At 31.0% G+C, this 26,645-nt stretch overlaps 2 protein-coding genes across 2 annotated transcripts; one reads left to right on the top strand and one right to left on the bottom strand.

The window, feature by feature from the left end:
* Nucleotides 1–1,161: 1,161 nt before the first annotated feature.
* Nucleotides 1,162–4,328, bottom strand: LOC122610163. Its single transcript, XM_043783156.1, has 2 exons — nt 4,232–4,328; nt 1,162–1,829 (listed from the first exon to the last, which is right to left on the bottom strand). Exons 1-2 carry the CDS (start codon nt 4,326–4,328, stop codon nt 1,162–1,164), a joined length of 765 nt encoding a protein of 254 aa, XP_043639091.1.
* A 10,357-nt stretch (nt 4,329–14,685) lies between these two features.
* On the top strand, nt 14,686–15,066 carry LOC122610161. Its single transcript, XM_043783155.1, has one exon. The coding sequence runs from the start codon at nt 14,686–14,688 to the stop codon at nt 15,064–15,066; it is 381 nt and encodes a 126-aa protein (XP_043639090.1).
* Nucleotides 15,067–26,645: the final 11,579 nt, after the last annotated feature.

The raw sequence follows: 26,645 nt of genomic DNA, 5'->3' as shown, positions 1-26,645 counted from the left end.
TCACCATGTCCATTAGAGTTCTATTTCTCCTTTCAGCAACACCATTTTGTTGAGGAGAACTAGGCATGGTGTATTGGTTAATTATGCCATGTTCCTTACAAAAGTCATGGAAAGGACCAGCGGCTTGACCAACATCAGTATGTCTACCATAATACTCACCTCCTCTATCTGATCTTACAACTTTTATTTTTCGTTCAAGTTGGTTTTCAACCAAAGTTTTAAAATCAGTAAAAGTTTGTAAGGATTCAGACTTTTCCTTAATCAAATAAAGGTACATATAACGTGAATAATCATCAATAAATGTAATAAATGAAGTATGTCCTTTAATGGAAGCGGGATAGGGGCCACTAATATCAGTATGAATTATTTCCAACAAGTTGGAACTTCTTGTGGCTCCTTTCTTATTTCCTTTAGCCATTTTGCCTTTGAGACATTGAATACATGTTTCAAAATCACTAAAGTCAAGAGATGGTAAGATTCCATCCTTTACGAGTTGTGTCATGCGATCTCGTGAGATGTGGCCAAGACGTTTATGCCACAACATGGAGGAATTCTCTTGTTGCTTAAGTGATTTTGTCTTTGTCTTAGCTATATCATCAACGTTAAAAGACAACAAAGATTGTGAGAAATTATGATCTAGTTCTAATTTATACAGCATTCCATCCAAGAAACTACGACCAAGCAATTCATTATTAAGAGTAATAGTAATCTTGCCGAAACCAAGAATTATTACAAAACCTTCAATGTCTAGTTTAGAAATAGTACGAGGTTCCGAGTAATTCTCGGTACATATAAGGTATCTAATAGTCTAATACATTTTCCAGTACTCATATGTAAAATATAAGTTCCCATGGCTTCGACATCTAAAAGATCACCACTTCCAACTCTAAGTTTTCTTTGGCCCTTTCGTAGCTTCTGGATTGTATGGAATCCCTGCATTGAGTTAGTCGCATGGACCATAGAACCAGAATCACCCCACCATGTATTAACAGGAACATCAGTAGTAAAAGAATCAAATATTACATAAAGTACGTTACCTTTCTTAGCTAGCCATTCCTTGAACTTAGGACACTCTTTCTGAATGTGCCCTTGAGTACGACAAAACTTACACTTGATGTTCAAGGCATTAGAGCTAGAGGCAACTGCACCAGGGCTCATTTTTTAAGCTTTCTTTCCATTCTTGTTACTGTTGTTACCCTTCCTCTTCTTGGAATTAGCAGTGGTAGTAAGGTGAACAGCTTCAGGTTGCTCGAGCTTAAGTCGATCTTCTTCTTGTTGACACATTGCAATCAGTTCACTCATCTTCCATTTGTCCTTCTGAGCATTATAGTTAATCTTGAAGGCATCAAATTGAGCAGGCAATGATGTCATTATGAAATGCACAAGAAAGTTGTCAGAGACTTCCATTTCGAGAGTCTTAAGCTTGTTCGCCATGTCGCTCATTTTCATTATGTGTTCACGGACACCGCTTTTTCCATCGTATTTCAGAGTAAGCATCTTTAGCATTAAGCTGCTTGCATGTGCTTTAGACGATCCCTTGAAGTAATCCTCAACAGATTTGAGGTAATCTTTCACTTTATCAGACTCGGGAATAGCTCCTCGGAGACCAAGAGGAATAGAGCTCTTGACCGTCATAAGTGACAAGCGATTCGCCTTGTCCCACTTCTCAAATGCCGCTATCTGCTCTGCAGTATAGGTTGCAGTAATGGCAGCGGGTTCATCATGACGAATGACGTAGTCCAGGTCATAGTACCCTAGAGTAAGATCTAACTGATCTTTCCATGAAGCATAGTTTTCACCGGTAAGTGGCTGGATGCCAATGGGAGGTACTACAGTGGAATTAAGGAGGATATAGATTTAGGATACAAGTAATAGAAGATTAATAACGTAATGCCTAAAACTAAGGGCAATGAGATTATAGTGACATAATTAGCTATCTAAGGCAGACTAAGTAATATCTTTAAAACTAATGGAACTAAAGTAATGCCTAAACTTAACTAAGGGCTAACAATAATGTTCCTTACGTAAGAGGCTAAAGTAATGTTCCTGAAGTAATGAGACTAAGACCACTATACTAATGAAGCTAGTGATAGGTAACTTATTGTAAACACCAAAACAATAAGTTAACATAAGGCTCTACTTAGATTTACATCACCTTTGGGCAGAAGTAACTAATATCTAAGTACACATGAGCATTAGGTTCATGCGTCACAACGCTTATCTTTTGACCTTTGGGCACAAAATTAAGAATCGTGTATCTTATGCATGAAAAATGTTCCTTTCAGCACACAGAGTATATTAAATCACCTTTGGGCAGAATCAATATACTTAGTGTTCATTATCTAAAAGGAAAAGAACACACCATGAGAATCACATCTGACCTTTGGGCACAGATGATGAAACCATGTACATTTGTGTGAAGCCCCCACACACTACGGGGGTCCGGGGGCAGCACCCCTGGGAGCGGGGTCCAAGGGGCAGAGCCCCTGGCTGGGGCCGTGCTGATAATCAACTAAGTTAATCAGTAATCCATGAAAATAAGCATTGTACGAAGATAGGTAAGTTCGTAATAAGGATTAACTTCGTAAGTAGTGATTAAATTCGTAAGTAGTTGACTATCTTCGTAAGTTGTTAACTATCTTCGTAAGTAGTGATTAACTTCGTAAGTAGTTAACTATCTTCGTAAGTAGCAAACGAAGATAGCTTACGAACATAAGCAACGAAGATAGCTTACGAACATAAGCAACGAAGATAGCTTACTTACATAAGCAACGAAGATAGCTTACGAAAATAAGCAACGAAGATAGCTTATGAAAATAAGGTAAGTTCGTGAGGAAGTAAGTGCGAAGATGAGCAGAAGTTCTGTTTTGTACACATATAAGCCTTACGAACTTAGAGTGTTCTTACGAACTTAGTGATTTTGTTTACGAACTTAGAGTTCGTAAGGAAGTTCTCACAAAGTTAGAGTTCTAACGAACTTTAAGTTCGTAAGAAGCATACGAATTTAAGCTTCTGCTTTCTTCAGTTCGCGAATTAGGGTACGAAAACGAATCAAATCAAGTGATAGATTCGCAACCTGCTCTGATACCACATGTTGAAATATAACATGATTCAATTCGTAATATACACGTACCGTGAGATCCAGAGGAACCTGTAAAGGCATTAAACATATTTGCCATTGATTTCGGGTTCCCAAAATAAGATGATTGATTTAGGATGGAGTGAGGAATTCTGTTCTAATGAATTCAACAGAGAAGATGGACGAATTATTTGATATGGGGGGCTGTGTATTTCGTTGTGATTAACCCTAAATTAGGGTTAATTACTCTCTCTATATATAAGGAGAGTATTTTCATATTAAGTCCCTCTGGTGTTTAATTCGTGCCTCATTAGTCCTCTCAAGTCCAATCACCTAATGGGAAACCCTATAATATGTCTTTAAGAGTAAATACGTCCATCGAATATTTACTTGGACATAGGGATTTCATTATCGTCAATTATCATATCAGGAATGACACATGATCAGTGACGGTCACACTAACGTGGTTCCAACACAAACATCATAACCGAATCCTGTAACCGTGTGTATTAGTGTATATATAAATATATCTTTTATGCGGTCTATCCGCTTTCAACCGCTGCTATTTCACCTCCCAAAGAGAGCAAAGTTGGCTTGATGAGCGGAAATTTTAATTATTTTTCCTTAGTCACTACTTTCATAACAGTTCATCAAAGCCATATCTTGAAAAATTCGAAATCTGATTTTGCGGAAGGGAGAAATGTTATATATTTACACGGATCTTCGCGAACAATCAAGCATATATATTTATTAAAACCATACTATACAATTACAGCTCGTTAATTTACTGGAATCCAAAATTTAATTTGGTGCTAACAATTTCAAATAAGAAAATACATTTAATGAATTTTCCATAGCCAAATTATTAAATTTATTTGGTGTCTAACTAGCTGTTTCTAGCTAGAACTTAACTGGCCAGTTCATGACTAGACGACATGTTCTTGTAAATTTCAGAAATTAATCTGTTTTGAAACTCATCTTCCGTACTAGCAATCTTGGATGATCTTTTCGCCTTTGAAGTATGTTTGCCACTTTTTTTAGAGTTAGTGAAGCTGCTAAACATATTCTTGATCTTTCTAATTGCGGAGCCATGGTCGTTGTCGACCTCCCCAAGATGGAAAGTTTTTATGCTTCTCCCACCATCGAACGTACCTCCATATGTCGATCTCCTCCACACTCGATTTGCGTCAACAGAACTTGAAACACTTCTCGAAAGACTTCTTGAAAGGCTTCTTGTAAAGTTTTCCATTTTTTTTTTTTTGTTTCGTTCTGTGACTACTGTTTTATAAGTTATGATAGTTTTGCTAGGACAAATGAGTTACATGAGTTTATATACATATGAAGATATATAAGGTGAGGGTGAGCCGACACTAACTAATGAAATTTAGTTTATGTTTTCTATTAAACATTTGGAACATCAATGTTTGACCAAATTTTGCTGACTATGTTATATTTACAGTCAAGAAAGTCGATTTTTCGATAAAAATAAAAGCAACCATCACGTTTCCAGACAGTAACGAAGATTCGCAGTGTATTCCACTTGGTCTTGAATACGAATTAATAGTCAATTAATTAGATTCATACGTAACCACATTTAACGAAATTAAACTTAGTGATCGAAGTGATCAAGTGAAAATCAAAATAATGGTAAACTATGAGAACCATTAAAAACCATCTTTAAAGTTTAGCCCTTACAAATTAAGGGCTACGCCCGTACTGTATTCAACAACCACCATTTTTTGGATCGTCGTCTATCAAATCCATATGATTTCAATATGCGTTTGGTAACAATCCCTTTAAAATGGATAAAGGCAACACATGTCCTTTATCCATAAGTTTCAACACGTAACCCATATGATTTTTTAAAAAAAATTTCTTTTTGGAATAGGTTTTTATTAAAAAAAAAAAAATTTGAAAAAATAGAAGACACACCTAAAGGGAAATACAAAAAAAGGAAAAATTAGTTGTTCCAAGTATATATTATAAGTTTATAACCTACAGTTTTCACGCCATTAGTGTCGTTGAGCAACTTGACAGATTCTAACAATTGTCATACACAATAACATTATGATGCAAAAAATATGAATGTAGCTTGTGAAAGGTCGTGATTTTTTTAGGCAATTAAAACCTTTTATTTTATAGCTGTAATTATAAGAGTCTATGGGGTGTTTGGTATTGCGATTAAAAACAATATCTACGTTTTTAAAATAAATTATGTGTTTTCAAAACTACATTTTGAAAAAGAATGTAGGTACATGCTTCTCCAAAATTGCGTTTTTATAGCCAATAATCACTTTTACGTACAAACACTTTTTTAGATTATTTACGTTTTACAGACGTAATAATCAGATAATTACTTTATAACGCAATCTCAAACAAGCTCTATATGTAGCCAACATCACATCATCATCAATATAGTTGAAGTTTAATATACATTCATAGCAATTCGAATGCACACTACAAATAATATTGCATTTGTCCACACTTTTAGTTAGTGTTAACAAATTAAAAATTTTGTCACGTTTTTATGTGTGTAAAAGTAAAGATGTGTAGAAATTTCTTCACACTATATAAAAGTGTGTAAAATTAAAAGTTCACACTTTTCAGTGTGAATATTCATAATTATTTTGTAACATCCCATTTGTTCACACTAACTAAAAAGGCAGTGCCGGCCCTGCTAGTGGGCTAAGTGGGCACAAGCCCATAGCAACAAAACTTCTTGGGGGCAACGGGCTTAGTCCATACTAGTAGTATATATAGTAGGTTCATGTTATTGGTTTTTTTTAAATCTGTGACCAATATTAATAGCTCATTGCTAGTTGCCCATTATAAATTAAATGGAATTATATAAAGCTGGAAACTACAAAATTGGAAACGGACAAAAGATAAACCCACCAAATTAATTAGTGACAAAAGCAAACTTTTTTTGAATTTTTTGCCTTATTCAGTGATATCTATCTATGACTTTTGATTTCTTTTTACATTTTTGCTTTGTATATAGTTTAATAAATAAAGCCTATATTAATTAAATGTTTAGATTATGACAAATACACTTAGGTATTATTCTAGGTGATTTGTGTATTTTAATTTTAATTTAATTTTCACCTCTTAAATTGTAAATTTGTAACTTTTAATTTATTTAATATAAAACCGACGTGATGACGAGGCACCTAGTTAGACTAGGTTTCAAACCCTTAAAAAAAATACCTTTGTCATGTTATTTAAAGTTTTTGACATGGGCAAACTTTTGAACACTAGCCCCTAGTATCCGAATTTTTAGGACCGGCTCTGTAAAAAGGTAGCATAAACAAATGCGGTGTTACAAAATAATTATGAAAGACCACACAAAAAGTGTGAATATTTAATTCTACACACTTTTTAGTATGGATAAATTTCTAAACACTTTTAATTATATATATTTTTACACACATAAAAGCGTGAAATTTTTTTTAATTTGTTCACGCTAACTAAAAGTGTGAACAAATGCAACATTATTTGTAGTGATATTTTTTCCGAACAGTCCATTTTATTAGAATAAGCTAGCTAGTAAGGTACTAGGAGTACAAGTAGCTAATCAAGAACAAAAAGGCTTAGAAACTAAAATTACATTCGATTTGTTTTTGATCTATTTGACATCCACATGAAGCTTGTTGTCTTCATTTCCTTTATTGCAAAACACATTGACGAGGGCTTGTTTGAAAAAATACAGTCATTCCGAATTTTTCAAATAACCCAACAGAAAGTCAAGACAATTTGTTGGATTAGTTTGCGTTTACATACTATAGAAATTTTAGATTCTTATTTAATGCATTTTCAAACATTTAATCTAGCTATCTCTAAATTACATAAGGTGGTTCTTCAAACGAAACAAAGCATATGTTTTCATATGGAAACCAGAAATATAAAAAGTATTAAACTCACAAATGTCAATAGATCTAATATCATGTTCAATGACTATCAAATATTATATTATGATATTATAGTTTTCGGCTATATTATGCGTTCTTAACATGTAAATATTAATATAATTAGTTGCAACAATACAAGTTTAAACTGGACTTTCGTTCTTCTAGAAAGTGGGCATACGCCCTCATAGACGTCTCCCATAGCCAACTACACGTTATGTCTTGCATATATTGGTTTATCATTTTCACACCTTCACTACTACTAATGATGTATTATTAAGTATTACTCCCCCGTCGCTACATTCATTTATAAAAAGCAAAAAGGTCGTAATTAGCTTAAAAATGAATGACTATATTTCTAATGTCTTTAGTTAATTTTTTGGAAACTGCATTTCAAGTATCAAGCTAGTTTTAAAGTTAAATGTAAAAAAAAAAAAAAAAAACCTTTTCTTGAGATAACTATCTTATCAAAGGTTTTGTTAACTTGTACCGACGAAAAACAAGTTAGGTAGCATTGAATGAATTCGGACATTCCTAAATATTAAAAATACACTTCACGATTCCTTTAACATGGTATATATTAAAACGTTATATTATATGCATTTGTTGATCATTTGTTTTATAAGTTTATGTTTATTACATGTTCCTACGAGTGGACGACACTCACAATCGCTGTCACATGGATATCTCCCCATCTACTAGGTACTCGTGGGATGAGGAACGAATCAGAGCTTATGGTGTCTTTTGATTGAAGTATTTGTGGAATGAGGAACGAATCAGAGCTTATGGTGTCTTTTGATTGAAGTATTGAATGACGATATTTATGAAATGAGATTAAATATCTTAATATATGAAATAACATTAAGTATCTTAATATATATTATAAGATAGTTGAACTAACTTATTAACCAATCAAATAAATCGCTCAATTTTATAAAATAGACTCTCGCTTATGTCATCATTTAGATTAACTATAAATTAAAAATTTTAATAATCATTATCCAAATATATTATTATATTAGTATTTATATTATTTTATAGAAAAAGTTTCATAATTTACAATTTTTTTTGTTTTCCATCAATAATTTACACTTTTTAGCTCTAAATACTTGATTTATATTTATTTTTAGTCTCAACTGGAGAGAATTTTTTAAAACTTATAATCATTTAATTAGTTAAAAAAATTTCAACATATTAAATATTGTCTATAAAAAATTATTTCAAAACCTAATGACTTATTAATAAATATTAAGTTAGATTTTCTAAATTATAAATATTAATATTTAGTTTAATATTTATAATAAACTTAATTTGAACTCTAGATACATATTCCAAACATAATAGCAGATGACGATATACAACATATTTATCCTAAACACAATAGGAATCACAGAACATGAAACGATCATAGAACAAAGCACGATTTATGACAAAGGGTTACTTGAATATAAAATCCCCATCCATATGAACTCCATTCAAGATTCATTATATTTCTCAATAAAAAAGGTACATAACTTTCTCCTTTTTATATATATTAGGTTTGCATATTAATCTTTAAAGTTATAACAGTTTATAGTACGTGGAAGGCTTCACCATTATACGGTGAGGTGTTCCCTAATGTCGAATACCAACTGTTCAAAAAAATCAACAGTCCTAATTGTTATCAAATAATATGAAAACAATCCTAATTGTTATTTAATTCTTATAGGACATGTGATTGAAGATAAACCTATGCGTGGACAAGATCACAAGTATGTTTATATTTTAATTCTTAATTATCTTTCATAATAATATCACATTATGAGTATAAATGGTATCAAAAAGTTCTATAATAGTGAAATTAACATGTGCCTTGTGAAATGAATACAGCAAACAATTTCTTCAATATGTCTCAGCTAATAATGACAGTGTCGAATCTATGATTTTTGTACTACAACTTGCAAAGTATAACACTTATAACCGTATACCTTCAAAAATATAAGCTTTTATGACTTAAACGTATGATAATCTAATATTAAAATCTAAGTATTCTTCTAGAGTAATGCCGTCAGAATTGAAAGTCAAGGAATGAAATTGGGCCCGCAATGTATTGAATTTCAAGAATCTTGGAGAGAAGTAAATACATACCTTCTATATATGGACCACAATTAATGGGCCTTATGTGATGGTTTATTCTAGAATATACTAGAAGTCTAGAACGCGACCTACTTGAGAGAAATTAATAATCATATTTCTGATCGATTATGCATATTTTTGATGGGCCTCATGTGATTGTTTGTTATAGAACACTAGACTAGAGACCAGTGGTAGAGCATGATTTTTAGTCTGAGGTCATCAAATAGTTTTCATGATACTAATTATTCTACAAAATTAAATTATATCAGTCTGAAATTATCAATTATCTTTAAACTAAATAAATACATAAAAATAGTACTAGAAATATAGAGTTTTACGGAAACTGTGGGGTTGCCATGGCCATCCGTTACCACTACATAACTCCGCCACTGCTATAAACATAAATTTTTTAAGAATGTGTTTTTTTAAAAACTACAGTTGAATATATGAAAAGATATATCATTGTATCCAAATTGCCATTAAAAAAAAATATTGGTTGGGATTATGTGGAAGATTAATACAAAGTTGTGTAGACAAGGAGTATTTATATTAAAACTACAAATTACGTATAAACCCTATGTAATTTACAAAGTAAACAATTCAACTCTAAATATTAGTTCTAACAATTTATCTATCATTTAGTAAGTTTTCGTCTTTACAAAGAAATAAAGAACTCACAATACACTCAATAGTTACCATTAAAGAAATAAATAATATTGGTAATGGATTATTCGTCCGGAATTTGAAGACCCCGAAAAGATTGAGGTCATGTGCAGTCACACAACTTGCAACCGTCAAGGATTCTTCGAAAGTTGAAACAAAAAGTAAGGATCAAACAAAGGATCCATGATGGGGACCAGACATAACAATTGGCTAAACATGAAATAAACGACATCTCCAAAACATGAAAATAGGCTCAATCACATTGGCCCAATCACTTGACGGGCCTGAAATCCATTAATAAGTTACGTGTAAAAATTCAGTTACAAAATTTCTCTTGTTAAGACATGCCGAACTGCCGAAGTAACATAAAAAAATCATTAGTCCTGATCAAATGACCTGGTTAATGGTAGACAAATCTTAGATTAGATGTTAGTTACATACTTACACATGATACTATTAACTTTGATACAAAAATTTTTTGTAAAATTTTATATTAAGGTGGTTAATTAAGAGTTACTTTTTAAGTGTATTTAGGGACGACATATAAAGGGTGCACGGGGCGTCAACAAGCTGGGCTCACTTCCTTCGATGTCCCATCCGAACGAACGAACATGAACGAGACCTTATTCATGTTTGTTCGTTTAACTTAATGGCTTGTTCATGTATGATTGTTTATGTTCACGAAGACAAATGAACGAACATAAATGAACTACAATAAACAAACATATAGTTATACGTATTAAAACTTAAGTTCAATATTACAAATATCCATCGCCTAAAAGTTTGACGATATATTCCTACCTACGAAACGAATTACACAACACTTTTCTAATAAAAAAAAGGTTTATATCCTTTCATTTCCAAAAGAGAGTTTAATGTTTGAAATTCGAGTCCAATACCACACGATCATACGCTTTTAATATAAAATAAGTATTTATACTTAAATTTTTCCTTTAAATATGGATAGTAGATATTAATAATTTAACAATACATTAATATATATGATATAAAAGAAATACTTATATTCAAATTATTTTGTAGGTATAGTTGATTAGGCATTAATATATGTAAACGAACATAAACGAACGAATGTTCAGGAACATAAACAAATGATGTTCACAAACGATTGTTCACGAACATAAACGAACAAACATTCATGAATAGATTATCGAGCGTTCATGAACATAAATAAACGAACGAGAGATTTGTTCATGTTCGTTCATTTAATTAAATGAACAATTTTTTGTGTTCATGTTCGTTCATTTAATAAAAAAACGAACACGAACGAATTTCCCGTCGAACGGTTCATGAACTGTTCAGTTCGTTTATGACCCTACATACGGTGGGTTATAGCAACGAAGGGAGGACGAGGTCATGTGAAAAGGCGTTGGTGAGGGGCTAGATGGTTGAAAGGGGAAATATGAAGGGAAAAAAAAAGAAAAGAAAGAGAGAAAAAAAAAACATTTTATAAAGTTAACAAACCAAAACGTATTAAGAAGATAACAAAATTTATTATTTAATAAACAAAGTAACTTCTGATTTACTTCAAAATACTCTGTGTAGAATAGATTCAAATAAGTTAATTGACCTTAATCTAACTTATATCTGCAAGTATGAGAAAAAAATATTCACGACAAATCAAATCAAATCATTCACTTGTTCAACTTTATATTAAAAATAAATATAGGAATATAAAATGTCATATAGAATATCATGGCATGTCGTTATACGTTTTAACTTGTAGTTATGGTAGTTCAAAATATTTATATTTTACGCCACTTTATCTTACAAATTAAATATAATATAATCTGCTGCTATCAAATTCTACCTTCCAAGTAGCTCTCTTTCGCGTTACGACAAGTCAACTATTTCAATTACAAACAATAAACTTCGAACTATTTGGCATAGATTGTTCTTCAAATATGGCAACTCTACAAACCAATTGCATACTTAAATTCCGTCTCTTATACAGAGTATAGTATCAGCTGAATAATTGGAGAGATTGTTTTAATGCACGGCTGACGTACACGATTTAACTTTTAAAAAATAAACTCGTGAAGGTGATGACATAACAAATAGAGACATTAATTTTGAAAAAACAATAAAAAAATATTAGTTATTACTATCACATACGTACTATGATCGAGCAACAGGATCTCAATCTGTTCTACCGATTATAATGGAGTATTATATATAATACCGCCTATAATAGAGTATTATGCGATAGAGTTTATTTCCTTATAAGTTCCAATTTTTCAAACCATTGTCGACTACATATAAGACTGGACTATTTATGAATAGACATGAAAAGAAAGGGTTATTTAATAACTTAAAAATAAAAAAAAAAATTCAAAGAATAATTTTGGACTACATATTTCTCCTATTTTTTTCTCTCTTCAATTAAATAACAAAATTCATTCAAATCATTCAAAATGTTTTATCTCACAAACCGTAAATCGTTAGATGGAAAAAAAAGCATGGATACTCTTTAAATTTCGTCCTCTTTCATTAGAGATCCAATTCGATATATACTTTAACGACTTTTTAATTTTCTTTTTTTCCCCCTTGTACTTGTCTATCTACACATGTGTAGGATCATTATTTTAACATATAAATTAGTAAATGAACATATGTACACAACAATGAAGGTTAAGGGCGGAACCCATTAATCCATGGTGGGGCCATGCTGGCGAAAGGCGGAGCCCGTCAATCCATGGCGGAGCCATAGCGGCTACAGGCCCGTTAGGTTGATCACCCATCATCGGTCATCCCCTATGACCTATCACCCTCTATGACCTATCACACTAATACACTATGACCTATCACCCTCAATGACCTATTACCGCCACCAGCTTTAGTTTATGAATACCCTTAAGTAGAAGCCCGTTCTGAATCATAATTTTTGTTCAACCTATACATGTGTAAGTTATGTGTAAATACCAAAAAGAAAACGAAAATTAAAAAGTCGTTAAAAGTATATCGAATTGGATCTCTAATGAAAGAAGACAAATATTTAAGACTACCAATACTTTTTGTTTCGTCTAACGATTTACGGTTTGTGAGATAAAACATTTTGAATGATTTAAATAAATTTACATATTTAATTGAAGAGAAAGAAAGTTACATAAAATATGTGGTCCAGAATTATTCTTGCGTTCTTTTTTTTATGAGTTCTCAAAATAACTCACCCCTAAACATGGATATTGATTGATTATTTATGTTCATAAAAATCCAACGGTTCATTATGTTACATATGATATTTAGATATATATTTTTTTCTTTTCTGATTACTTTAATTTTTTTTTTTTTTTTTGTAATTTTGGATATCATATAATTAATGTTAAAATTCTGTGTAATGCTTCTAATTTATATTTGTGCTCATTTGTATTTATCTGGTTTTTTCATAAATACAAATAAATAAACATGGATATCTTCATGAATACAAATACAAATAAATAAACATGGATAACATATATTCATTTTATTCAATTTTTGAACCGATAAACAAACTCTTTTTTCCCTTCCGTATTTTATATTATTTTTGTGAGTTGTTTTTATTTTTTCCATTAGAGTAAACATTTTTATCATTTTGATTGGTGAAAATACTAATTAAGGAGTCTTATATTTTTCCCATCCGTATTAAGAGGAATAAATGATGAACAGTGAAGTGGCAGGTAACTGCACAGCTATCTGCTAGTTTGCTTATATTTTTATTTTTAAAAAAAATATATTTAATATGTCAAATTTTTTTTTTGCGGGTTTATCATATTACTTTTTATTTAAGTTTTTTTTTTTAGATTTCGTCTATCTTTAGTTTTGATTTGACTCATCAATATTTTTTATAATGGTTTTAGTTGCTTTGTCTTTTATATTCTTTTAAAAAATAAATTTATATATTTAATATGACAAAATTTTAAGCATGATTATTTTATTATTTTTTTATGGCTTTTTTTTATATTTCATTTTTTACGTATTACCCTATATTACCTTTTGGATTTTTACCAAGTCACAACCATTTTTGGTTTTTCTTACGCAGCTGTCTGTCATTTTGGTTTTTGTTTTTTAAATAAAAATATGTGTTTAATATGAAAACTTTAAGTTGGTTTATTATATTTATTTATGTTTGATATAACAAACGTGACATATATCTTTATATTCTTTTTTATCTTTTTAGTTGTCAGTCAACCTGTTTGATCTTTTTGTATAATATTAAAAACATTTGAACGTAATTGTAAATGTAAACACGGTAGTTGTAGCACGCACGGGCTTATAAACCCACTAATTATTATTATTACTAGTATTACTATCTTATCGGTCAATTCCAACAATTTTTCAAATACTTTTAAGAATTTGTTTAAAGTAAGATATAAACTTGATACTAATTCATACTATTATATAAAAATTATAGTTTCATTTTGAATTTTAAAACAAATGAGACACTTAAATAACCAAACTATCTTTAATAAATTGAATTACCATCAACTTTTAATATTAAATTATATTATATTGTAAATATTTTTATAACTCCTTTCACTTAAACATCCTTATATCATTACCTACACTATTCAATGTCACAACTACCATCACCCATTGTCGCATAAAACACCACAATCGTCGTCGCATTGCGTTGTTATCCTATAGTATTTAATTAAAAGAAACATGACTCGGGGTGGTAGTTTCACAAATCGTTTAAAAAGGGTCTTTGTCAAAAAAACACATGGGATGCTCTTAGAATAATATTGGTCAATAAACACAAAATGATAATTAAATAAGTACAAACATTAGTTAGAAAATGACTAAAACTTCCCATTTCCCTGCTAGTCTCTATATATACAGTCAAAGAGCTAGTCAATATACATCTTTAAGACTTGCACCACAACACACTTAAATAAATCTTTGGGAAACAAAGTATCCATTTCAAAAATGGTGGAATTAAGTTCAAGTGTTTTTGATGGTAGCTCGAACAAATCATGGAGGCCAAGAAGGTACCAACGAATCAATAGTTACAGAAAAAGCGTTAAAACTGTCACGTTTGGAGGTAAAAAGAAGCGGTTTTGGAAGATTAAAGCCATTCCACGGCTGCGATTGAAGAAATTTTCACCCATCAGGCTTTATTTGAAGTTCAAAAATGCTTATATCAATATGATGCTTAGATTAGGCGGAACTGAAAACGTTTTCGGGTCTAAAAGAATTCCAAAAAGGGGTCAGGTTTCTAGTGCTTATTCGATGGAACAGTTTCAGAATAGGCTGATCTATGAGATCTCAAAAAACTTGTTCACTGCACGTGAATTGGCTGCCCTATGATGTGTAATAATCCTTGTACTTCTTTTAGTAATCTTAAACGTTTTAGTTTGTAATTGTAATCTAATAAATTACTGAAAGTTTGATTACATATATAGCTTGTTTATCGTCTTCCAAGTCAAGTCTTTGTGTTGAGTTTTCTGGTTTCAAATAGATGATTTTTGTTGTGTATCAAACATGAAACAAACTGTATTTTGGTATGTTTGGATTAATATCTTCCTAAGAGTAAAAGGATCAATCAAGTCTACATAGTTTGTCTCAAAACATGCAATTTTCTGGATGTTTTCATGTGTCAAATAATTATGATGCGCTGTCAAACTTTGTCATTTTTCCTATTTAATATCAAAAAATATATAATTCATATTAATAATATTGATAAAATAATACGGTAATAAAATATTGCATGAAACCCCTGTCCTTTGTCTCCCTCCCATGCCTTGTCCCTGTTGGCGGATCTTATTAAGGACACGCGAGAGCCGCAGCCCCCTCCGTTTTTTCGTTAAGTATTGATATTTTATATTCGTACTTCTTCCAAAAAAATATTTTTCTTAGAATTATTTTAGGTCCCCGTGACTTATGGCCCCCTCCGTAACTTCTCTCAAGATCGATCCGCCACTGCTTGTCCCCTCTTTTCCGTTTTCCACCATAAGGTCTTTATTTGTCATTTAGATAGAACATACAAATAGTTTCTCTTGTTGGAACCACATTAGTGTGACCATCACTGATCATCTATCATTTCTGATATGATAATTGACGATAACTGAAATCTCTATGTCTAGTAAGTATATAATGAGAGTATAATTTAAAGACATACTATAGAGTTTATCATTAAATGATTGGAACTGTAAGGACTAATGTTACACATATTAAATACCAGAGGGGTTGAATATGTAAACACTCTCATTATAAATATAGAGTCACTAACCCTAATTTAAGGTTAATGAAAGAATCACATAATCACACCATAATACCCTCACTAATTTCATGTGTGTAATTCCTCCATATATTCGTGTATAACTATATCCGAATTTAACATCTCATTATTACTTAATCATCATATTTTGGGAGCTGGAAATCATTATCAATCATGTTTAATGTTGTTACAGGTTCCATAGGATGATGTGAGATGTTTTATCACTCGAATCGAATCATGTTTATTATAACATCTCTAAATAAATAGTGATAAGATTATTTACATTTCAACATTCACCATAACTGTTAAGATATTAGAACTCAAAAACTGTACAAAACAACGTTATATGTTATTTATTTAATTTTTTTCACCACCATTTGTCCACCCTTCCTTCCGACGACCATAGTTCACGGCCACCCAAGCCAACACAGATCACCTATTTGCTTTCTTGTCAACCCCAGCCACCTCAACTCTAGTTAAATTCGAATCAAAACCCCACATATTTATTCTCACAAATTTCATATCAGAACCATCATTTCAACTCATACATTTCACCTCTCTACCATTTCGATTCCATCTTTTCAATTATGCCCACCTTAACAAGAGCGTAAACGTATACTAGACCAACCTCATAGTACATCCAAAATACAATCACATTCACATGTGATTCAGACAGAATATTTAAGCTAATATGCAAATTAAATAAGTTACATGATAAACTAACGCATACACAATCACATGTATTCATTATTTAGTGTATAAAATATAATAAACAAACACTACTACAATCACATTTGATTCCAGTCAATAAAACATAAAATACAAACACATGAACACAGCTAAAAAATCACATGTTGTTGACTACACATTACTTAAAGTACATTACCTCCCACAAACTTTCATTTAGACTTTATCATCAAACACCTTGTAGACAATACACTTCTATGAATTTTTAAACAACAATAACAATGATAAAACAATAACTAGCTGTCATTTTGGCTAGAATATCATAGAGTTGTTTCCTTGCTGTCGGATAAAAATGGAATATTCATCTATTTTTATAGAAAGAAGAAAAAAAAAAGGACGAATAAAGTATAATATGGAGTTGATTGGAAATACAAATAGTACTTGACTAAACCTAAAACATTGACTTTATTGAATATTTTAGGATCGAAATAAAGACGTAAGGTGCTATTTTGAATTTTCATTTACTTTCTAATATTTTGAGTTATTCACAAATAAATAAAAAAATTATGTAGAGAGATCTAACGCTTTAAGCCTCATAGATGATAGTGGACTTCTATTCACCCAATATCCGAATTCCATAGCTAAAAACGTGATTTGTAATACTTCTTATAAAAAAAAGATTGAAGGAAAAAACCTGCACAATGAACGCTAGATATTCGATGAATTGCCTCAGTGAAGTTTACTACGATTATGTTTCATTTTTAGTCATGTTTATTTCTTCTCTTGATTTGTGTTTCATTTTTTTTTTTTTTTTTGTCGGTAAGATCGGTCAGAAGTGACCCGTGAAACTTGGCGGCCTAGGAGGCACCGGTTTGGATGAAGGCACGAGTCGTCTAACAAGGCACACGGGACCTTCATACTAATTTGGTCAAGTTGCTTACTTGAACCAAAGTGGTCTATAAGAAATTTCAATGATACTCTACTAAACTAATGACCCGCCTCGATCTTCTTAACATACTAGTAAGTAGTAACAATGTTAATATTCAAACCAAGTTTTCTCTAGAACGATTACCGCTTAATCTTGTACTAATTAAAAACATCATTTAAGGTTATTGATGTTTAAATAGGTCCTACAACGCCTCCAATAATCCAGTTGGATTATATGTAGGCGTTTTGATTGTTCCCATTATTCATCAGCAAATAAACCAGCATCATGGACTAATGTAGATGTAGCCAAACTAGAGCGATAAAGAATATGACTATGTAATCAAAATGTGCAAAAGTTTTATTATACCATGAACAAATATGAAGCGAGCATATATGGTGCCTCGGGGCTCGGGCATCCCAAGGTTTAAACGTGATATCATAAGGTGCGTGGGGAACCGACAACACTTACAAGTTTCTTTTGTTGTTGTCATAATTGACTATACTTGGTGAGCAAAACCGGAACTTCTTTTTATGATCATTATTCATCAACAACGGATGTCAAACTACTATTAGAAGAATGGGACATTTTGGTTCGTACATTCGAGGTTTAATTAATATACAGTCGAACCTTTATAAATACTCGATAATTTAATAATCGCGATAAAACTAATAGTTTATCCGATTCTAACTTGGGACCAGTACAAAATTGAACTCCAATCATTAAAATAATAAGATAATAACTTTTTTGAAATCTCATAATATTTATATTGGTGCCAGCGAAACTATAAATTAATAATTATTAGAATCTTTCAAATTTTAAGATTGTTCACTAAAAAGTCACATTTTTTTTGTTGAACTTCAAATCTATATTGATCTTATCTTTAAGTATTCTCATTGTACTAAGAGTTGCGGCATTGTATTTTTGTAATGTTACAAAAAGTTGTGAAGACTTGTTGTCGTTTACAATGTTTCTTTTTAAAGCTATTGAATCATCCTCAACTTCGTCATTAACCAAATTTTGAATGATTTTGCCATAATTTCTTTAATGTTTTGAATCTCATAACCTTCATTATTTACATCAGGTGAGATAAACAATTAAGTGCTTCATATACATTTTGTGTTGATAATGCATACTCGTAATCAAGTTATCAAACTCACGAATTTTTTTTTCACAATTTACATCATAAAACCTCTTTAAGTTAATAAAATATTAATTTATCAATATAATAATATATTAATATCTCATTAAATTGATAAAATATCCTAGTCCCGACATTATTAATTTATAGAGATTTTACTGTAGATATTATCAACCATCACTTGCTCGCCCTAACGTACCCTGGTGAGGAGAAAATGTATTTACTTCTGATACCCTATATATGTGAGATGGAGCAAAAATGTGGTTTTAATTATACTCACTTGATCTGCTAAAATACCATCAAAATAGCACTAATAATTTAGGGTCGAAGTTGGTGTCCATGGTAATGTTGTTGCAAAATCTGAACAACAGCAGGCTTGTGTATTAATTGAAACTAATTTGCTAGTTGTAACTCTTGGTATTGGTACCAATACTTGATTGGAGTTGGTACTATATGTACATAAACAGACTTAAACGAGACTAGAACTCAGAACGTCTTGGAGTGTATGTCAAAGCTCATTTAATTGTCATTGTGAATATATAAAACTGGTACTGGTAGCCTTGGGCCATCCGGCCAACTGTTTATATGGCCTGGCCTTTGTTTAATTTTGGGCATAAATATCTCAGTAAGTGAAGTGAGATTATTGGACCATACTAATTAAACATATTGAAATGGTCAAGAAAAATAAAAAAAGGTTCGGAAAACTTCACAAAATACGGGTCAAGGGTTTAAATTTCCGGGTAGTCTGAATGATAGTTACTCTCCATTGGCCTATTAATATTTTATAAACATGCGTTTCGATTCTATTTTATCACTACTAAAACGAATTCTGCCAGTCGATGAAAAGATAATATTATTGTGATAATTTTTTAAAAAGTTTTTACAATCGAAAAATTAGATTCATACCAATAAAATTCTTGAAGAAATTAAAAGCTTTCTTCTACACGGTCGAGGTTTTACCTCTAATTTAACGTCGTGCCTTCTGTAGCGGTTAAATTGGTGGGTTTTTCCTTCTCTGTGGTCCGGACTTCGTGGATCAGTCTAGTGACTGCCTGCCCGTATGGATGTAATTGCTAACTGTCCCGTAACACGAACGTTAAAAAAAAAAAAAAAAAAATCCTACACGAGTATGATCGGCTGAGGCACCTCAAATATATAACGATCTATTATGTTTTCTCGAATTTAAAAGTAATTTTTCGAATGTATGATATAATGGGCTAGACCTCAAATATATTGCGATAAATTTTATGGGGTAAATTAAAACAAAAGTAAAAAACGTGAAAAGACTAGTCACAAATTCACTTTTTGTGAAAGAGGGATTCTATATGTCCAAAGACGGAAAGTTTGGAGTTCTACCAATAAAAGGCTGCCATGCAGAAAGATAAAAATTCCATTAATGTGCCTTATCCCACTATTGACCGTTATTGGATACTTGTATTTTTATGGCAATAATTGATATTCCCTCTTTGTCCAACCATCTTGCCCACATTCCCATATAATGGTCAACGAGATATCTTACCCGGATATTGCCCCGGGAAATATTACATTTGTTAACGATTTAATAAAAAATATTATTCAAGAGATAACGTGTCATAAACTTTTTGAAAAAAACACGTATTATTCAAATTATTAAAAACTGACATTTGTCAATTAAAAAATGAACTGTAAAAGTTTTGTGTGAAAGTGAAAGTCGTTAATATAAAAGTTTAGTGCTAAAAGTGTAATAAACTTAAATGTTGTGGTGAAAATAAAAGAAAATCAAAAAGTATAAAAATTTGTTGCTAAAAGTATAAGGGGTTAAAATGTTGTGGTGAAAATAAAATGAATAAAAAGTCTATTATTCTTTACAAGTTTTCCCGTACATTTCTTTTTAATATATGTGTTAAAAAGTTTGTTGGTAAAGTTTGTTGGTAAAGTGTAAGAGGTTAAAATGTTGTAGTTAAAATAAAAGATTATCAAAAAATAGAAAAATTTAGTGTTAAAAGTTTAAGGGGTTAAGATATTATGGTGAAAATAAAAAGATTAAAAAGTTTACTAAGAATTATCAAAGTTTTGTTCTAAAAATGTAAAGAGTGAAACTATTGTGATGAAAATAAAAAATAAAATAAAAAGTATATTATTCTATACACGCTTTCGCGTACCTTAAAATAAAAGAAAATTAAAAACTATAAAAGTTTAATGCTAAAAGTGTAAAGAGTTAAAATATTGTAGTGAAAATAAAAAGAATACAAAGTTTATTAAAAAATATTATAGTTTAATGCTAAAAGTGTAAAGATTGAAAGTTTTGTGTTGAAAAAATAAAAAGAATAAAAATTTTACTAAAAAGAATTATAGTTTAGTGCTAAAAGTGTAACGATTGAAACTTCTGTGGTGAAAGTGAAAAAATAAAAAATATACTATTCTTTACACGTTAAAAAGTTTAATAAAAGTATTATAGTTTAGTGCTAAAAGTGTAAAGATTGAAACTTCTGTGATGAAAGTAAAAAGAATAAAAAGTATACCATTACTAAAAAATAATATAGTTTAGTGTTAAAAGTGTAAAGATTGAAAGTTTTGTGGTGAAAATAAATAGAACAAAAAGTTTACTAAAAATTATTATAGTTTAGTGTTAAAAATGTAAAGATTGAAACTTATGTGGTGAAAATAAAAAAAATAAAAAAGTTACTATTCTTTACACAGATTACGAGACTTTATTTTTAATATATATTATAATATGTATTACCTGAAGATAATACTTTCGTGTTCACTAAGAGCAACTCTGTAAAAGTTTTTTCTAAAAGCTTTTTATAAAAAAATTTTCATTAAATGATGGTTCTAATGGTTAAAACTTAAAAAAAGTCTTTTAATTATTTTTAATTATAAAATAGTGAAAAAAGAGAATGTCATGTTCTTACAAAGACTTAAAATTTCTCAAGCTATTGATAAAAAGCTTTTTAATCCAATGATAAAAAGCTTTTGCAAAAGCTTCTTCAAATAGTAAAAAGCTTTACAATAACCTTCATCGGAGATGCCCTAATAAGATTTTGCCAATAAGAAAATAAGAAACATGAAATTATATTACGTAACAACTAAGATTTGATATATAATTTCAAAAGTCAGTAATTTTTATGGGTTTTACTAAATACAACCTTTTAAAGTTTATTAATGAGAACATATGCTAGATCAAGAAGTATTAATGTGGGTAAGTGTGTGTAATGAAAGAATAATCTATCTCTTATATTAATAAAGTAAAATTGTTATGACATCATCTTTTGCTTACATGGCTTCTCAATATTTTCTTACATTAATCCTTGATATATACTAATTTTGTTAATGTGATGTCATCTCCCCATTAATAAAGTTTAACTAAATTCATGTTTTTACATGGAACTCTTTTAACCCCATATTTTAAATATCTAAACAAAGTGTTATCGTTGGAGTTTTTTAAACAAAGGGTGTATGAACAAATGCTATAGATAATTATGTATTTCTATTTGTAAAGTTTTCAATTAGATGACCCGGGTTAAACCCGGGTTTAATTAGCTAGTATACATCAAAATATGGAGGAAAATAAAACAAAATTTTGATTACATTATTATTTTTAGAACAAACCTTATTTGGCATTTTTAGGTTTTTTCTTATTAACAATCTTTTTTATGTAATTATATTTATGACATCGTATTAAAATTTTCATTTTTAATCCCCCGTTAAGAAGTTTGTCAAAAATAGTCAAACTTAAAATAAGATATTTTTTGAACATCTAATCATATTCTCATATAATTTTTTTAAAATAACATATGATTTTGTAAAACATGTGTTACGTCATTCATTATATTTATTTTAGTTTTGTTTTCCTAATTATACTTCTTTTTTTGGTATATCGATATAAATTTTCTTTGATTCACCCGCGTATTAACCGAAAACCGTCTTTAAATTGGATGGTTTGGCGTTTTGATGATCCCTACCTTATTGACTGCAACTTCTGTATTTATTATCGTCGTTATTGCTGCTCCTCCAGTAGATATTGATGGTAGTCGTGAACCTGTTTCTGTATTGGTACGTATTTTGTAAAGGAGATGATAATATTATATGAAAGGCTAATTACAAAGGTGGTGGAGGAGGAGGATTTATACACAAGGAATATTTCATAATAACCCCCTCCATACTTAACTAGCTAATTACATCTCTAACTTATGCAAAATTACAAAACAAACACTAATCGTATATTAATCTAACAATCTCCCCATTTAGTGTTGTTTTGAATGTAGTCTTTCATCCGGCTTTTCTCTTATGTGAGGATCTTTTCTTCTGTCTCCTGTTTTTTCTCTTGGTTGAGGGTTCTTTCCTTTTCTTTGAAGGTTCGGGTTAAGGTTTTTGATTGGATTGATTTTTGAAGGCTCGTTTCTTGTATTCAGTGTATTTTTCTTTCCATTAACATTTAGGAATGAAATGGAACTTTGGATCAGTCATTCGGCTGGCAGGCTCGATAATGTTGTCAGCAAAATTTACTGGTGGAATGTTGTGAGGCCCGAACTCATGATTTGGTGAATATCTATCCCATGTGCCTTCAGGAACATGAATCACTTTAGGGCGATCTTTTGGAATACGTGCTTTCATAATTTGCCTTGTCCTTTTTCTATGGTTGCTCTTTGCTTTAATCTTTGCAATCACCTTCATCATCTTCTTCTTTTCTTTCTCTGACTCTTCAAGTTCATTCAAGCTTTCAAATACATTTTGGCATTGCAACAGAGTACCATCAGAATATTTGGAAAGTTCGTCGAGTCGAATGAAGATCTTGTGCCCTTGTTCACTTTCGAACACAAACCCTTTAGGAATATCAAACATGGCACCTGTGTTGAAGTTATCTAGATTAACACCTTTAATCTTCTGGTTGGGCATGGTAAAATTTATCTTCTTTTTTTTCTTTCTCAATTCCAATTTGGAATCTTTTTGTGTTTGGCTTAGAATAAAGCTATCTATGTATCTCTTTATAACATGATAAGCTTCTTGGTTTTCGGGTTCTTGTTTAATGAGTTTTCTTGCAAAATGGTTTTGGAGAAAAATGAGATCATCTACAGAGAGAAGATTGCATCTGGCAGCTTCTTGGTTTTCGAGTTCTTGTTGAATGAGTTTTCTTGCAAAATGGTTTTGGAGAAAAATGAGATCATCTATAGAGAGAAGATTGCATCTGGCTTCACTGATCACATACTTTCGATTGTCTTCTCTTTTGGCAATAAACCTCATCAAGCCTGGTTGTCTGGCGAAGCCGAGATCACGCCATTTTTTGAAATGAAGGCTGACAACTTCAGTGATCTTGAGTTTGAACTGATCTTTCCAGGCTTTAGGAATCTTGTGACTTTTGCTTCAACAAGATCCTTCAAGTATTTTTCCCTTTGATGATCATGATCATAAGCACGTCTTGCCTTTATTTTATCGTTATAAAGCTCGATTCTTGTTGTTGAGAGAAGATTCTGTATGCCTTTTCTTCAAGGAATTTTGTTGACTTGATCAGTTAGGTTGGCGTTTCAAGATGATTAATTCTTTTCTGAGTATTCCTTTTGAAAGCACCATCATTAATTTGATTAATTGAAGCTCTGAGAGAAAAGGTGCTTCTGAAGAGATGGAGGTTTGCATGATGATCGATTAGGTTGTCAAAGTTCATTTGGTTCAGGGAGGAAATTGGCTGTTGAACACCTGGGTATTTATCAAAACCAAAGTCATCATCGTCATCGTGAGAAGGCTTAGGAGAACCATCTTCATCATTAGAATCAACAACGTGATCATCTGGAAAGTCAAGATCATGAAAATCTTCACCAATGACAGAATCATGTTGAGGATCTTGAGACTGAGCATCAACTCTGATATCTAAATCTCCTATAATTTCAGTCGCATCACTAGCTCTAACCTCAGTATCATCAAGATTGACCTTTCAGTTTTCTCCCCCTCGTGTTGATCCTCGTCATCTGGATCATCACGTCTCCTTGAGGAGGCAACAACTTGCCTACAAGTGGCTTCAACCATCTTGCCCACATTCCCATATAATGGTCAATATTGCCGGAAGATAATACTTTCGTATTCACCGATAAGATTTTGTAAATAAGGCACATAATAAGATTTTGCCAATAAGGCAATAAGGAAGATGAAACTATATTACGTAACAATTAACATTTGATAACTAATTTTAAAAGTCGGTAATTTTTATGGGTATTGCTAAGCCAACCCTTTAAAGTTTATTAAATAGTTATATACTTATTATAAAATCCAGAACAATGTAAATTTTTTTAAACACGTTAAGTATAGTTTAGACTGCATTTAACAATAGTCTAATTTTATTTATGATATTTTACTGTGTGTTATTTCAATATATTTAAATGTTACAAATAGTAAAATTCGTTTTCTAGATATTTTTGCTGTTTTTCAAGATTGGATTCGTTAGATTATATTGTTAAAACGATTCTAGGAAGATAGGAGAAAGAGAAAGTGTATAATGAGAGTGGAAACATGGGGGGATTGACAACTAGAGTGGTGATGAGATTGGAATATTGTTTGATGTCGATGATGATAAGGGATATGTGTATAGGGTTTCTTCTCCTTTATAGCCAAGCATGCTTCTTCTCCCACTTGTGTTAGATCAATCAGTTATTTTTAAACTTTGTGTGCATGTGTAGAAACTTTATTTAAAACGAACCAAAGATTAAGTAACAGTTGGAATACATTAGCGACATAAACTTTAAATTCCACAAAATCAATGCTTCAATCATCTCCATTGAATTTTCATGTAAGATTAGACAAAAGAGTTCGTACGTAATTAAGAGTAGTCACATCTTGATATTTCAATATTATTTCTCTTTTTACAAGGGTAGACCCATGGCTTCTTAACAGGTGGTTTTTATTTTATATCTAAAGATGTGATGGATATCGATTAACAAAATAACTATTGTAACACAAAGTGGATGTATAGACTCGATGTAATTAATGATTATCCTAACTAAATAGTCTAAAAAACCTCTTAATTATAAAATTGTAACAATTGTCAAAGTGAAAGAATGAGATTTGGAGAAAAAATTAGTGAAATATTTGTGAAGTAGTTAGGGTATTAGGGGGATTTTTAAGAGGATTTAACCGCGCAATGCGGCGGTAGTGGACATGACGCCGACGATGTGGTGGTGGGGGCCTGTTACCGATAAGACGTCAAGTTGTGTAGATAATTAATGCTAAAGTTTTAATGTAAAGGGTTAATAAAGATATTTTAAAAGATAAAGTTTAATAGTGTAATTTAATCATTAATGTTAATGTTAATGGGGTAGTGTAGTTGAAAATATTTTAAGATGTGCTAAGTGATATATTACATGTTCTCAATAGATCCAAAAATAAAATGCTATTTTTATTTTATGATATAGTATAGATATAAATGGTATTTCTTATTCAAAATGCATGTTACACATACGTAGATAGAAATCATGTAGTTCACGACCTCGTGAGTCCTCCCATGTTAAAATACCAGGAGATCAAATTCTTCCAAGCGACCAAGCATGAGTGAGTAATCTATCTGAAGTTTAATGAAAATGACTCTCCTTATAAAATGTCAACAAATTTTGAGTCTTGATCATAAACTGTTTTGTATTCAACGATATTTTAATTACATGTTTCTTATAAAATGATAACCTGCATCTATCCCTCTAAGTTCCAATGTTGAAGTAAGTAAGATGCATCGGGAAGCGCGTGATAGCAGTGATCCTGATCCCTCTGGCAGCACAACTATAATTGCTTTGATCAACCATCTACTCAAACATTGTTGCTAAACCAGTTTCTGAAACGTTAACTCTTGGTGATGATCTTCCTATCATTGTTGAACTTGGAAGATCTACCAAAACTGCAAACCTCTAATATTGTGTTTTACTAGTTTGAATTTTGAGAATTCTTTCTTTGGTGCTATT

This window comes from Erigeron canadensis, chromosome 8 (genome assembly GCF_010389155.1).
Source record: "Erigeron canadensis isolate Cc75 chromosome 8, C_canadensis_v1, whole genome shotgun sequence".
In the NCBI taxonomy this organism is placed as follows: domain Eukaryota; kingdom Viridiplantae; phylum Streptophyta; class Magnoliopsida; order Asterales; family Asteraceae; genus Erigeron; species Erigeron canadensis.
Note: the sequence above shows the minus strand (reverse complement) of the source record. Positions and strands in the feature narration are given on the sequence as shown.